Source organism: Octopus sinensis, linkage group LG1 (assembly GCF_006345805.1).
Source record: "Octopus sinensis linkage group LG1, ASM634580v1, whole genome shotgun sequence".
Taxonomy (NCBI): domain Eukaryota; kingdom Metazoa; phylum Mollusca; class Cephalopoda; order Octopoda; family Octopodidae; genus Octopus; species Octopus sinensis.
In genome coordinates this window covers 96,054,171-96,071,481 of record NC_042997.1, presented here as the reverse complement: position 1 = coordinate 96,071,481, position 17,311 = coordinate 96,054,171, and the positions used below count along the sequence as shown (strand labels likewise).

At 35.5% G+C, this 17,311-nt stretch overlaps 1 protein-coding gene across 3 annotated transcripts in view; it reads left to right on the top strand.

The window, feature by feature from the left end:
• LOC115218117 (corticotropin-releasing factor receptor 2-like) overlaps positions 1-17,311 on the top strand; it is a 430,528-nt gene that overhangs the window by 282,440 nt on the left and 130,777 nt on the right. For all 3 annotated transcript variants that reach the window (XM_036503119.1, XM_036503118.1, XM_036503122.1), the window contains one exon: positions 3,761-3,858. In XM_036503119.1, coding sequence (XP_036359012.1) covers positions 3,761-3,858 — 98 coding nt within the window. The remainder of the gene's footprint in view (positions 1-3,760; positions 3,859-17,311) is intronic.

Sequence of the window (17,311 nt, the reverse complement as noted above, 5' to 3'; positions counted from 1 at the left end):
TCACATCACCAATCATTTGAACTATACATCCAAAAGTTATATGAAGTGCATGTATTGAAATTTATATCCAGGGAAAATGGGAAACCACATCCGAGATCACTTTCATGATATTTGTAAGAATGCCAGAGTATACTGAGCATTCGTGAGGGCAATCGTGAGGTCAAACTTTGGCTTGAGATACCATTTCACATCTCTAACCACACCCATAACTACATAATACCTGTACTGCTTTTCTACCTTCAAAAAGGTATCCCTTTAGAAACCAGTACTAGAAACTTTAAACAGTTAAGTTACACCCATCTGTCTTGAAATAGGTATAGCGCATTTGGGAATGTAGGTAAGGATATATATAGTCACAGGAGGAAAACCTTTGTACATTTGTACCTTCATAATCGTATATTCTGATATTCAAGTATGTATTCTTTATATCTTTTATTTGCCTTTTTTTTCAGGGCATCACACGTGTTAGTAATTGTTTTTGTCTGGTAAACTCATTCAACCATCAACTGAATGAACTGACCTTTCTGTCAGACTGCTGTCTCTTTCTTTTACCGTGACATTTTGCCTCGATAGCAAGGCTCATTTATGTATGGGACAGGAATATGAATTAATGAATTCTCACAAACATTTTTATATTGCAACATATCTCTACTTGTATTTTAATACATATGCACCCATTTATCACATGTATGTTCATAAATGAATATTCATGAACTTATTGAGATGGACACTCTCATAGACGCATATATGTTGGTAGGCGTGTATATTTATATAGCTGCTGTTCCTTTTATTAAGGTTAGTGTAGGCATGAATAGCAATAGTGACTCTCCCTTGAATAAGAGGTAACTAACTATTTACATTAACGACATTCTAACAATGTGAACCTATGTCAAGAGATATACCCTGGGGTCGAATTAATTTTATTTTTATCAAGCAACTTGCTATTGCTGCTTTAATATATTGGGAACTTTCACAATGATTGATAGGTCAGCTCACTTATTAGATATCTGGTGACAACTTAGCTGACCAAAAGTAGGCTACGGCACAATTGTAGGCAACGAACAATAGAAGTCAACAAACAATAATGGCAATGCGACAGTCATAACAGATATCCTACAATGCAGCAACATAATTATAGGTTCAATATCTTACAATCATGTCTATTTACAATTTTACAGCGTTTCACATCTTCTAAACCATCAGAGCGGACGAGTTGAACCGATAGTAGTAATGTTCCTAGTAATGATAGGGAAAACAATAATTGTCCTATATATTTTTATTTCTATATCTACACACACGCACACGCACACAAACACACACACACACACAAACACACGCACATGCATTATATACATATACTCTAACATATGTTCTTATACGTATATATGTGTGTATGTATGTATGTATGTATGTATGTATATATGTATATATCTATCTATCTAACTATATATCCATCTATTTATCTACATCTATCTACTTATCAATCTGTTTACATCTCTCTCTGTATATATATAAATGATATATATAATCACACACACACACACACAACACACACATATATATATATATATATATATATATATATATATATATATATATATATATATATATATATGCATATATGAGTACAGGACGTGACCAACAGTAAACAACAGGAAATACGCAACAACGAGAGAACCGATTGGAAAACAGGACAACTAACATAAAGAACGACCCTTCATAAGTTGTCGGCTACCTATCTACTCCTCATTTCGAGCACTGAACGGCAATATGAATCTCTCACAATATGAATGCTCTCACAAATACCAAAATAAAAGTTGGGATTTATGGAGGGTCAAATTCAGGAACAAAAGAAGGACAATGGAGTCATACTAGGAAACCGAACGAAAACAAACATAGATGGTCCTTAGACCAGAACGTGGGTAAAGTAGCGAATGCTGCAGAAATATTTTCTGTGATAAAAGAAACGATAGAAGAGAGAGAGATAGGATACATCCAGCCCCTAGTACAGCCCTGAAAATATGGAGAGATGATCACGAGAGGAAAAGAAAGATGGACGCTGGTCATGTGTGAGCAACGAAAGAGAGAGTAAAGGTGAAAGGGTGGGAGAGAGACACAGCTATAAAACGGTGAAGGGAAAAAAGGAATTAGAGAAAATGTGAGGGTGAAAACGATAGAACGAGAGAACATTATAGAGTAGAGTCGCATCAAAAAGATTAAGATAAACTTACTTGGAAATGCAATTCTCATTTGTGAGAATTCTACCAATGACAGTTAAGGTAGCAGTTCTAAACTTGAATGATGAGTAGGGAGAAACATTTAGATTAAGCTAGGAAGCAATTAGGTAACGAGGTCCCTACTGACCAAGTTTAGGCTTTTACAGAATGATTCTGTCCAAACCCTCGTTTGCATAACCGGATCCTTAAAGCTTCATTTACATAGACTTTCGCCGATTACATTGCTGAACAGTATGCTGTGTCTAATATGAGTCTGATCTATAATGATTTTAAAAGGAGAAAACTGATGTGAGTTTAACCACTGTGGCAAAAAATAATTTACACTGAAGGAAGAATATTTGAGCAATAGAATAAATGTTTGTTTTTCAGTGGATTTTAAAAATTATCCTTAAAGTGATCAACTCATAAAATGGTGCAAGACTTTCTTTCCAAAGTAGTAGATAGAAATATAAGACTTTACCAACTAGGATTTCCTTGAAATCTTAACTTCAATGAAATGAGAATTCACTAAGAGTTCTCCGACAAATTATACATGTTCTGTGTATTCTATAAAGGACGCGGAGCATCGTAGAGGGATTTGATCTATACAAACGCCTTTTTCGACGAAATTAACTAAATATTCCTTGTACCTTTTAATAACTTTAGAAGTGGAAAACTCTTCCAAAAACCTTAAATAAATTTGTTAATTGCTAACGTAGCCATTAAAGACGACTAAAATAATATTATATAAATTTGCATTTTAATATAAGTTGCTCAGTCAAATATTTACCAGCAGTATTATTTCATTTAGTTAGGAGTAATAAGTCTAAACATATGGTTATATTGTAATACCCACTCAGCTAAGCATTCTCTAAATGCTGCTATAAATATAAGGCGACTAAAGAATGTATACGTGGAGGCGGGCAGCGGATTCGCTCACGTCGGAGGATTGCGGTTTCGATTTCCAGACTGGGCGTTGTGTGTGCTTATTGAGCGAAAACACCTAAAGCTCCACGAATCTCTGGCAGGGTGTGGTGGCGACACCTGTTGTACTCTTTCGCCTCAACTTTCTCTCAATCTTTCTTCCTGTTTCTTGAGTAACGCTGCGATGGACTGGCGTCACGTCAGGCTGAGAGGAACTCATACGCCACAGAAACCGAGAAACCAGGCCGATGAGACTAACTAAGCTTGAAAAGGGTTCATAAATAAATAAATAAAGTAGATTTCCTTATTCATTTCACTTTATTAATATTTTGCCTCAATGAACACTAAATAACATTAATATATATATATATATATATATATGTGTGTGTGCGTGTGTGTGTATGTGTGTGTGCGTGTGTGTGTATGCATATATATCTCTCTGATGATCTATTGTGCTCAGATATCCAAATGCGCTTGGAAATCCCCTGCCGACTTTCAAATAGCTGTGATGATGAAACGTACATAGAAAGTAATACTTTACATCTGATTTTATCTTAAGCTTCCTATACATATATATATTTATAATTATATATATACATGAACATATTGTGTTTTTACAGAGTTATTGGCACATAGAACGTGTTCACCGAATGGTACATGGTTACATGGGGACTGGAGTAACTATTCTGCGTGTTTGAAACATGTGTGGACAGGAAAGGTAAGAAAATTTAAGAAACTCGTTAAACCTTAATATGTACAATTCTGTTTGACAATGACCATCTCATCATCTCTTTTGGTTTCTTTTGAAGGGAAAGAATTCTGTCAAACAAATGGTAACACTCGGTGCAGAATCTATTATCCAATTCTTTATTTCCTTCTTTTAGAATCTTGAAAGGTTTCCTGCAGGTGTGACTTAATTCAACATCTACAATAATGCCGAACAAAACTCAACATTTTCTATAATACGAACTTAAATATAATAGTTATTTTCCGTTTGTAAGAGAGAAATTCATAATCAATACTACAAGAATCTTTATTCGTCCAGACTCTTATTCGTTCACACTCTACTTCTTAGAGAGATTATCAACAAGCCTCCCCTCATACAGTTATGTTTCAATTTGTTTATTTATTTACTTTTACTTATCTCTAGAAATATAGTCTTATAATTAATAGAATTTTGAAAGGAAAATTCAATAAATTTTGAACAATGAAATTACGATTGATTTTACTGACAACGGAGTAGAAAAACTTCTCATATAAATTTAGTAAGAGGCAGGTTGTTTTCTTTCAAACAGACATTACAAGCAGCTGAAAGTGTCAGATATTTTGCACTGCTTCTATACTAATTTAGTTTGACCATTTTTATTTATTTTATTTAGTCTTGGATATTTGCTGTGGCATGTATTTTATAATACCTATATACAATAGTTGGAGATATTTAGATATATTTCACAGCTCTGTCTTGCTTCTTCCCTCCCCGCTACACGCAAACAATAAGCGACTATACGATGGGGAATTGTCTTCTACCACATTAGATGGAATATTTCTTTAAACAATTCTTGAGGAACTACAATTATTTTTCAATTAAAGATCTCTGAAAAAACAAAAAGAAATCTTTGAAGCTGAAGTTATATCGAACGCTAGCGTACAGATGAACATTTAATTATAATAATAAAAATGATAATAATAATAATAATAATAATAATAAAAATAATAATAATAATAATAATAATAATAATAATAATAATAATAATAATAATAATAATAATAATATTAATAATAATAATAATAATAATAATAATGATAATAAAAATAATAATAATAACAACAACAACAACAACAACGCCATCCATGAATTTATTTATTTATTTATTTTTAAATACATATTTTATCTGTGAATTTGCGTGTGTAATCTGGGAATGCATACAATGAGCTTCTCTGCCCTAGGTGTATGGAAAACACTCAGCGAGAAACGGAAGAAAATTTGAAGAAAGAAGGAAAAATATAATAATAATAATAATAATAATAATAATAATAATATAATAATAATAAACACAACAAAAGTAACAACAAAAACCTTAATAATAATGATGATAATGATGACGATGATGATGATGATGCTGAGGTATCCGAAAAATATAAGGAGGAGTCACGAAGCTGAAAAAGTTAAGGAGGAGTTCATGAAGTGGAAAAATACAAAGGAGATAACAGGAAGCCAAAAACTTCAGGGAAGCGTTCATAAAGTCGAAGAATACACAGAAAAGTTCATAATACTGGACATTTAAGAAGAAACATAAAAAGTTGTAAAGCAACTAACATCTAAGATCAAACTGGTACTTCAGAATGTTATAATAAAACGATGTCAAGAAAATCCCTTACATGACAAATACTGCGGTAAACTAAGCAGAATAGAAATAGACAAAATAAAATCTCAACATTGGTTCAGAGGTTCAGGCCTCAAAGCAGAGACATATGGGTATTTAGATGTGGCACAAGGTCAAATCCTCCCCACCAGAAACCACCAAAAACACTTAATGAAACAAATGTTCAACTGCAAAATATTTAGGGATGGGGAAGAAACAATAAATCACTTTGTTTTTGGTTGCTCAGTCTTGGTCAAGAAATTATATATGCAGTGATATGACAGAGCTGGGACATATATACTGCAAGCTATGCCATCACTTCCGAATGACACTAGGAAAAATATGCCTTAGAATACTCCCGAAAGAGTCTCAAAAAATGACAAAACAACCATAATCTGGGATATGATAGTACACACAGAGAGATCAAGGCTAATAAGCCAGATGTTTTTGTAAGGACAACCGAGAATAAAAACAAATGCATTCTAATCCCCATATCAATCCCAACAGATGACAATGTATCTGTAAAAGAAAAAAATAGACTCTCTATCTGTAAAGATGTAGAAATAGTTCGAATGTGGGACGTGAAGGCAGAAGTACCCCCATAATAATGGACGCATTAGGTATGGTAAAAAATACAGACGATTACATAACCAGGATTTACGATACAGAAATATAACATTTCTAGGCACTGCACACATCCTACGTATAACACTTTTAATACAGTAAAAATAACAACACTGAAACAAATCACAGCTCATACTCAAGGATCACAGAAGTGTGCTCGGTTGTGTGGTGAAATCACGTTATAAAAAATAAAACTATTAAATGATGATCACAACAACGGCGATGATGATGATGATGATGAAGAAGAAGATAAATAGTAATCTTTTCTTCTATATGCACAATGCCTGGTGACTGCATTAAAACGCTAAATTGAAAATATATCATGTTAGATGCAACGATTTCGAACAGAACAGACAGTTCCAGTCCAAATTCATGGTATCTATTTGAGGAAATAGGAGACCAACACCAGAAACTGATTCCAGATGCGGAAGAAAGTAAAACAATTTGGGGGAGGACCGTGGAACAGGCCGGTGAGATATAAAGAAAGCGTGGAGTGGCTAACAAAATTGGAAACATAACTTGCAACTGTACCAAGACAAAAGGACGTCGGAAATAATCTGTTTACAGTGAGACAGAAGTTTAGAAAATAGAAAATTGGAAAGTACTACGCCCTAATGAATTTTACACAGTTGCATGAAAAGTTCGCCGTGCAACTGGATAACTGCCTGCAGCAAAGTCACGTCCTTGCCTGGATGACAAGTGGACGAAAGTTGCTATTCCCTAGAAAGGGATCTTGGCATCAAAGTTTCGTCCCATAACCAGTTTACCACTTATATGGAAACTTATGGCCGATGTATCGGCGAAGAGTTATGCAACCCATCCATTTGGAAAGTAACAATCTACTACCAGAAGAACAGAAAGGCTGCAGAAACAAAGTAGGGCAACAGAAGATTCCTTATCCGTTGCTAAAATGATAATTAGAAATTGTAGACGCAGATTAGCGGGACTTAATGTAGCATGGCTAGATTCCAACAAAAAGCATATGACATGGTACTATTCAGTCAGACAAGTAAAACAATGAACATGTTTAGAATAGCATAAATCATGGAGAAAATTCTTAATGAAAATATGAAACAATACATTCCAGAGCAATATCCTTAAGCAGATATGGAGTTTGAGTTATAGCCTGGATCAAAAAACGATATAATGTAACTTGACAGAAAGAGTAGGAAAGTTTTTAACAGGTATAGAGCCCACTACCCGAAAGCTGATATCAACCAGTTGTACTTGAGGAGAGATCAGAGTGGAAGAGGCTTAATATCAGTAGAGGAATGTGTGGAGATGGAAAGGAAAAAGGCCAAATTGAGTATTTACAGAGCAGCCCAGGAAAACTTCTAAAAGCAGTAAATAAACAGGAGCTCAAGCACATAATAGGAGAAAAGGACAAGAATGAAATACAAAGAGAACTACGTCTAACAGATTGAAGAGAAACGTCTACATGAACAGTTTTGGAGAACCAGCGGAGACGTATGTGGTACAAAATTCTGGACTTGGCTAAAAAAGTGGGCAATTAAAAGAGAAATATAGGAGTGGCTGCGTGGTAAGTAGCTTGCTTACGAATTACATTGTTCCGGGTTCAGTCCCACTGCGTGGCACCTTGGGCAAGGGTCTTCTACTATAGCCAAGTGCCGACCAAACCTTGTGAGTAGATTTGGTAGACGGAAACTGAAAGAAGCCTGTCGTATATATGTATGTATATATATATATATAATATATATATATATATATATATATATATATATATATATATATATGTGTGTGTGTGTGGTGTGTGTGTGTGTGTGTGTATGTTTGTTCCCCCCCAAATCGCTTGACAACCGATGCTGGTGCGCTTACGTCCCCGTAACTTAGCGTTTCGGCAAAAGACACCGATAGAAAAAGTACTAGGCTTACATAGAATACGTCCTGGGGTTAGTAGCCCGTGTTCTTAAGACCCTTCTGTCAGACTGCTGTCTCTTTTTTTTACCGTGACATTTCTTAAGAGCAGGGGCTACCAACCCCAAGATTCCGAGTTCGATTCCAAGCAGTTACCTGAATAATAATAATAATAATAATAATAATAATAATAATAATAATAATAATAATATAATAATAATAATAATGGCAACAACAACAACAATAAGCCTTACCGCCGGAAATTACCAACAACATGTGATGAAAAGAAATATAAGTAACTGCAGGATATGTGGCAATGAAGAAGAAACAATAAATCATATTGTCTCTGGCTGCCCAGTCCTGGAAAGAAGGAATATATTCACAGACACGACAATCCTATATAAATTGCAAGCTATGTCAACACTGGAATAACAACGGTGTGGATACATGTCATAAAAGGTCACAGAAAGTGAGAGAGCAAGCATATTCTGGGATATACCAATCCATACACATACAGAAATTAAGGCCAATATGTCGGATATAGTTGTCAGAGAACACCAAAAAAATGCTTCCTAATCGATATATCAATAACAACAGATGACAATGTTCCTCTAAATTAAACGGAGAAATTTCAAAATACAAAGATCTGGAAATATAGGTAACTCGAATGTGGAGTCTAAAAACAGAAAACATTCCTGTCAAAGTAGGCGCATTAGGTATTTAAAAAAAATATTCTGATACATAACAAAAACACCAGGACTAACAAGTATATTTAACATACAGAAAATAGGACTACTAGGCACCGCACGCATCCTACAAAAACACTTTCAATACAGTAAAAGTAAGAGCATCATAACAAACCACAGCACACACCCAAGTCACACAGAGCTGCACTCGGAAGTGCAGTGAAAGCACGTGATAAAAATGAGACTACTGACTAATATTAATAATAATAATGATAATAATAACAATAATAATAATAATAATAATAATAATAATAATAATAATAATAATAATAATAATAATAATAATGATGATGATGATGATGATGATAATAATAATACTACTTGACTTGTTTGTCCCATTTACTCCATGTGTGCTGGCCCATTGCTGGATAACGAGCCGGACCAGTATTTCTGAGCTTGCCGGATACAACACTGTCAACACCAAGGGTTTCCCTTCATTACCACCATTATTCACAATATTTTATTTCTTCATTGTCACTCATATGAGGTAGCTATTACCAATGTTTTTTATTTTGTCAATATCACTAGATGTATCATCGCTCAGGACATGGGGAGATTCCAACCGCTTACTTTCATTATTATCATCATCATCACTGATATTAGTATTTTCATTTTTTTACTATTTGTCAGTGTTAATATTTCTTCTTGTCCGACATGGAATTTGGCTAGTTGTCATCAACACTTTCGTGTTAGTACTAAGTCTCTAGGCCTTATCAATTAGCATAGACAAATTAATAGGGCACTGCTTTTATAGTTATACACAAATGAATGTCGTCAAACGAGACAAAAGACAACCAAAAACCTAATATCCACCTCATCCATATTTTTCCGTGGGGTGTATATATATATATATATATATATATATATATATATATATATATGTGTGTGTGTGTGTGTGTGTGTGTGTGTGTGTGTGTGTGTGTGTGTTTAATGCCTTTGCAATCAATAATGAATAGCCTTAGTCGTTTGCTTTAATTCGATTAGCTTATGTGTGTATATTCGCTTTTTATACATTACTTAATGTTATTTTAAAATATGAAAATGTGTTCATGTAAAACTAGGATGTATACGTAATTAATTAGTTTACGTACTTACGAGTTTGTGATATATACTTAATTGGATATAGTAGAAGACTTTTAATGAGTATTACTTATTCGGGTGTAGTCCAGCTCCTTGTCAGTGTGGCAAGCGTGTTTACACGTGTTGTGCGAGTGACGGAGGTTACATAGTTTCATTCGGAAAATAGAAAGAAATTTTAATGAGTATTAATTATTCGGATATAGTCCAACACTTAGTCAATTTTTCTTTTTTAAGAGACGCCAGTACAACAGAGCAAGGAGTGTCCAATAGATACTTTGCAACAAGTATGGACTTGGCAAAGAAAAAAGTGGACGCATCATCGAAAATGATTATACAAATATCTTACGGGAGTTTATGATTCATTGCGACCATGAGATAGAGAATAGGAAACCAGACTTAGACTTGATTGAGAAAGAAAGCAAACTATGCTGGATCATAGATATAGCATGTCCAGCTGAAAACAAGGTATGCGTTAAGGAAGAAAGAAAAGTCGATATATATGACAGGTTAGCTTGTGAGGTTAAGAACTTGTGGTCGATGAAAAAGGTGGTAGTAGTACCAATAATTATCGGAGCCCTGGGAACAGTGAGTAAAAATCTCGAGAAGTACATAGAAGAAATAGGGGCTGCAATAAGGGTGGGGCACATTCAGAAAACAGCACTGCTTGGTACCGCTCGAATACTCTGGAAGGAGCTCGAAAGATAAGAGATGTTGCCTTAGTTCGCTGGTAGTGAACAGCTGACACTGTAGTCAATCTTCAGCGTTAGAATCTGTACAAAAGCAATGATAATAATAATAATAATAATAATAATAATAATAATAATAATAAAAATAATAATAATAATAATAATAATAAACGACATGATTGAAACAGTGGACCATCTAATCTCTGGATGTAAAGTCTTAGCACCAGTGGAGTATAAATTAAGACATGACAGAGTTGGCCAATATCTACACTGGCTAATAAGTCGGCATTACAATATCAAAACTGCCGACAAGTGGTATAATCACCACCCTGAGGCTGTAACTGAAGGAGAAAATGTAACCATTCTGTGGGACTTTCCAGTACATACAGACCGAACCATCAAGGCCAATAAACCAGATATTGTTGTGAAATACCAAAACAATAAAGTTTGCTTATTGATTGACATGAGCATCCCTTGTGATCATAATATCTCAGCGAAAGAGTTTGACAAGCTCAGAAAATATAAAGACCTACTCATTGAAATTGAGAAAATGTGGCATCTCAAGGCGGTTACAATACCAGTGATCGTAGGAGCACTAGGAATGATCAAGAAGGGAACCGAAAATTATATGAGAATGATCCCTGGCTTACCATCCCTGCAAGAAGTGCAAAAGATTGTCTTAACTGGTACATCACACGTATTGAGAAGAGCATTGTCGATGTGAGAACTGTTGCTGCTCATGTATTTTAATTTAACTTTAAAAAAAAAAAAAAATGAACGAACTATTGAGTTTGGTTTAATGGCCTACCAATGTATACTATGAGTTTCTTTGCCCTAGGAGTCGGGAAGACACTCGGCAAGAAATGGAAGCAAATTTGAAAGAAGAAAAAAAAAGTAATAATAATAATAATAATAGGAAACATACATACTGCGAGCTTTCGGACCCATAAACGATCGGCTTTAAAAAAAAACTTTAATATCTACGACTACTGTGTGAATACTTATCATTTCCTCTCTCCCTGAGTATTCGAAAATGTAAACATCATCCTCCTTTTTATTCTAAGAATACTACCATTTCTCTGTGTGCGGTCATACAAAAGAACATATTTAGTTAATCTTAAAACTGTACTATCTACAACTTATTATCTTTTCATTTTGACTCTTCACCGAGTTTTCGAAAAGGTAAACATCCTTTTCATTGCAAAAGTCCTACTGTATTCGCCAACTAGATAAACAAACGAACATCTCAAGGAAACTTAAAAGCTTTAATATATTATCCAAATACGTAAACACAACTTTTATTGCAACAACACAATTGAATTCAGTAAATCAAAAATTCAACGACGTGAATATCAGTATATATATATATATATATATATATATATGTGTGTGTGTGTGTGTGTGTGTGTGTGTGTGTGTGCGTGCGCGCGTGTGTGTGTGTGTGTGTGTGTGTACATACGTGGGTATATATATATGTATATATAATATTATTATTATTATTGTGCTTTTTCTACCAGTAATTACAAATAGAACATGACGAATTGCTTCTCATCATGGCAGTGCCCTTAGTGGTCAGAGGCCACTGGTAGTAGTAAACATATTTGACCTCTACTGACCCAAAGGGTCCAAAAATTCCTTTGTTTCTATGGCTGACCTCCCCACCAACTGCCGAATATATTTATTGACCTGTAGAATATGATCTGTTTACCATACTGCTACCCAACTAGTTCCTCCAACGATGGTAGTGGCGGTGATGGTGATAATGATAAAAATATAAATAATACTAATATGCTGCAGCTGCTAATGCTAAATACTACAAATACTACAATAATAATACTACAACTACTACTATTATGTTAGCACAGGAATCTGAGGCCCACCTAACACCCTTAACTCTACTCCTACCCCTACTATTGTCGCTGCGACTACTGCTGCTACTACACACAAAAAAAAACAATGATATCAGTGCTATAAGTGATGATGATAATAATAATGAAAGGAAACGAATGGAGCCTCATGGGCTGATTAATAATGATACATCTAGTGATGGTGTCACAATGAAAACACTGGTATTGCGCAACCTGGAATCGCTACCTCATATGAGTGACAATGAAAAAAAAATTGTGAATAACGGTGTGAGTGAAACTGAAACCAATGATGGTGACAGTGGTACACCTGGTAGGCTCAGAGATTCTAGTCTGCCTCCAGCCTGTCAGTATTCAGAAAGGGACCACCACACACAGTGCAGATGGAGCAAGCAAATTAATGCTGTGGTCATGGAGTGTTACTATCTGAACAGCCTGGTAGATGAAAATGGTGCTGAAATTAGGGGTTACCGACATCGTATATATGATCATTGGAGAGAAAAGGGATTGTTTCAATTAAAGGAACAAAGACTATGTGATCAAGCTAAAGCAAAAAGAAAATAATTGTTGGTGCACAGAAGTAGAGCTCAAAGCTATCAAAAGACGGATCATGGAAAATAGCAGCAGAGGTAACAATGAAAATATACTTCTTACTAATAAGTGTAAACCCATAGAAGAAGAAAGTAGCAGTGGTAGTTTACTTGATGAGAGACATGTAGGTGATCTAAAAGAAGGCAATAACACTAATGACAGATGAACAAAAGGCAATCTATAACAGAATAAAGTTAAGACTACTGGAGAACGATAGCGACATTATTTGCAACCTTAAAAAGGTCGATCGATGGATATTGCACCGAGAATCGAAGAATGTCAATGAAATTCTGAAATACATCAGAAGAAACAACATCACAGAAACAAATAATTTGATCAAGGCAACAAGTTTTATTGTAGCAGAAAACGTGGGGGCTGATGTCAAGAAAAAGAAACATAATGAGAGTGACAAAAGAAAAGATCCATGGTGGAAAAGAAGAATCCAGGCAGGGTTAGACATGCTCTCGAAGGAAATCTCTGTTAGACCAAAAAGTGAAATGGGAGCTTAAAAGTGAACAGAAATACAGGGCACTGAAAAGGAGGTATAATATTGAAAGAACGGGCCTGAATGTAGTAGTGGAGGAACTGAAACAGCACCTCGTTGCAAAGAAAACAAAGATGTTAAGATAAGACCAAAGAATGAAAGGTTACCACGAGAATAGGTTATTCAGATTATATCAGAAGAGATTCTATAAAGAAATAAAGGGGGAGTGTGCAGATGAAATGTTGATACCAGATAACATCGAAAGTCAAAGGTTATGAAGTGACATCTGGAGCAAAGATAAGGAGCACAAGAATGATGCTGAATGGTTGCAAGAACTGAAACAAACAGTAGTCTGTCCAAAACAGGCAGAGCTAGTCATTTCAAAACAAAGAGCAACTGGAAGGCCCCGGGAGCAGATGGATTTCAAGGCTACTGGATCAAAAGATTTGGTGAATGTCATGCACGAATAGCTGCGTAACTCAACACCTTGTTAAAAGCCGACAAAGTAACACCAGAGTGGTTGACATTGGGTAGGAGAGTGCTGTGCCTGAAAAATATCGAAAATGTAATACAGTTGACAATTATATGCCGATATCCTGTTTGCCACTTATGTGGAAGTTATTGACTGGAATACTCGCAGAGTCGATGTACGAACATTTGGATAAAAAATAGAGTCCTGCCATATGAGAAAGGTTGCAAGCGCATGTGTAGAGGTACCAATGATCAGCACCTAATAGACATAACTGTACTTAGAGACTGCAAGAGGAGGAAAAGTAACTTAACCATGTCATGGGTCGACTGTCGTAAGGCGTACGATATGATCCTACATTCGTGTATTATGGAATGTGTGAACCTATTTGGTATTGGATCGAATTTTGAACGATTTCTTGGAAAAATATGGCGAATTGGAAGACAGACCTGACAGCATACGGAAGAAGCTTATGGACAATAAAAATTAGGAGAGGTATCTTCCAAGAGGACTGCCTCTCCCCACTGAACTTTTTACTGTGCTTGATACCACTAACACTGATTCTGAGGAAAGCAAAAGCTGGGTATGTATTCCAAAGCTGCCAATAAAAAGTCAACCATTTGTTATTCAATGATGATCTCAAACTTTATGGTAAAGATGAAGCCCATGTCAGTTCCCTCGTTGATACGGTCTATAACTTCAGTGCTGATATCGGAATGGAGTTCGGACTGAGAAAGTATGGTCTGTTAGTCTTGAAGAGAGGCAATATCTAATGTATTGACGGGCTAAAGATACCGTAGGAGAAGGTTATGAAGCAGATAGAAAGGACGGGCAATAAGTATTTGAGGATTTTGGAAATTGATACATTGATGGAGAAAGAAATGAAAGAAAAATTTAAGATGGAGTACTTGCGCAGACTGAGACTGATCCTAAATTCCAAATTAAATGGACGGAATAAGATCGAAGCTATCACCACTTGGGCAGTTTCTCTTCTTAGATATGGATCAGGGGTACTCACATCGACAGTAGACGAACTAAACAACTTATACAGAAAGACAAGGAAGTTGCGAACTAGATATGGGTCACTCCATCCAAAAAGTGACACTGACAGAAATATGTACAAAAAAAGAGGGGGAAGAGGATTTATTGGATGTGAACACAGTATTAGATCAGAAGAAAACAACATAGCATTGTATGTAAAAAGTGCCATAGAACCGCTTTTATTAGAAGTAAGTTGGTGAGGCTTATGTACGATGAAAGATTGCAAATATAAAGCACTATACAAGAAATTTAAAATGAATGAAACTGAAAATAGGTGGGTAAAGAAAAGAATGTATGGACAATTTCTTAGGGATGTTGAAGATAAGACAGAGAAAAAAGATGGCTGTGGATGACTGAAAGTGATTTAAAACCGAAAATGGAGGCTCTGATATGTGCTGCCCAAGAGCAAGCACTAAGAACAAACTACATAAAATACAGAATAGACAACACAGAAGAGAGTGATAAGTGCAGAATCTGTGGACAAAACGGTGAAACCGTATGGCATATTACAGCCAATGTACGCCTCTAGCCCAGAAGGAATATAAGAGACGCCACGACAATATAGCCAGGCTTGTACATTAGGCATTTTGTAACAAGTATGGACTTGAAAGAACAAAAAATTGGTACGGCCACAAACCTGAAGGCATCATCGAAAATGGAAATGCAAAGATCGCATGGGATTTTATGAGTCAGTGCGACCATGAGATAGAGAATAAGGAGCCGGAGATAGTCTTAATTGAGAAAGAAAACAAACTATGCTAGATCATAGATATAGCATGCTCAGCTGACAATAAGTTATGTAATGAGGAAGAAAGAAATGTCGAGAGATATGACAGGTTAGCTTGGGAAAATAAGCAATTGTGGTCGATGAAAAAGGTAGCAGTGATACCAATAATTGTCGGAGCCCTGGCAACAGAGAGCGAAAATCTCGATCAGTACGTGGAACAAATAGGAGCTGCAATAAGGGTGGAGTACTTGCAGAAAACAGCACTGCTTGGAGCCACTCGAATACTCCAGAAGGTGCTCGAACAATAAGAGGTGTTACCTTAGTTTACTGGTAGTGAATAGGTGACACTGTAATACATCTCCGGCGTTAGAATCTGTGCAAAGGCAATAATAATAATAGTAATAATCATAATAATAATAATAATAATACTAATAATAATAATAAGCGAAAGAAACTCTTAAACAAAAAGTTCAAGCAAAAGCTCAGAGAATATGCAGATTTGAGAATCAAATTCTACAAACAAAATAAGATGTTCAAATCCAATGCCAAATCATTTTACAGGGAAATAGGGAAAGAAAAAATAATCATTGAAAATCCACCCCTAATGGAAGAAGTTGAACACTTTTCGAAGGGGATCTGGAGTGATGAGAAACCATACAATGAAAATGCAGAGTGGATCAAACGCACCCAAGATGCCTACAACAATCTACAAGAACTGGTATGGGAAGGCATCTTAATCGCTGACCTAAGGAGGGCACTAACGAAGGCTCATAAGTGGAAATCCCCTGGTATTGATAGAGTACCAAATTTCTGGCTTTCATCACTCTCGTCCGCACACAAAATGTTAGTAATACTATTTAATAGTATTTGTGAAACACCCCGAAAAAACACCACATTGGATGGCAAATGGTATTACTTACCTCCTCCCCAAAAATAACAAAACGAAACACCCAAACAACTACCGGCCTATAACATGTTTATCTACTACCTATAAGATTTTGATATCTATTCTAGTAGAGAAAACATATACGTTTATGGAAGAGAATAACCTCTTTCCAACTGAACAAAAATGATGCAGACGAGGCTCATACGGATGCAAAGATCAACTCCTAATTAATCGCATGATCCTTGAGAACTGCCATAGCAAGCGCAGAAATCTCAGCTCTTCATGGATTGATTATAAAAAAGCCTTTGACAGCATACCACATTCGTGGATTCTGAAATCGCTGGACATTTTCAAAATTTCTCCTGTGATTTCAGATTTTTTAAAGTATAATGTCACTATGGAACACGAAGCTCCAATTATATCATTCTAATGGAGTATTGCACTCAAACAACATTAGCATAAACTGTGGAATTTTCCAAGGTGACTCACTTTCACCACTAATTTTCTGCATAGCACTAATACCACTCTCAAGTGAACTGAATAGAACGGGATATGGTTACAAAATTGACAGCAAGAAAATAAGCCATCTATTTTATATGGATGACTTAAAGCTATATGGCAAAGATGATGAAGAGCTTGAAGGATTATTACATACTGTGAAAGGATTCAGTGATGAATCTTTTAAGAAAGGGAAATTGGTAAAGTCTAGTTCAATCGAATTAGATGTCGAAATA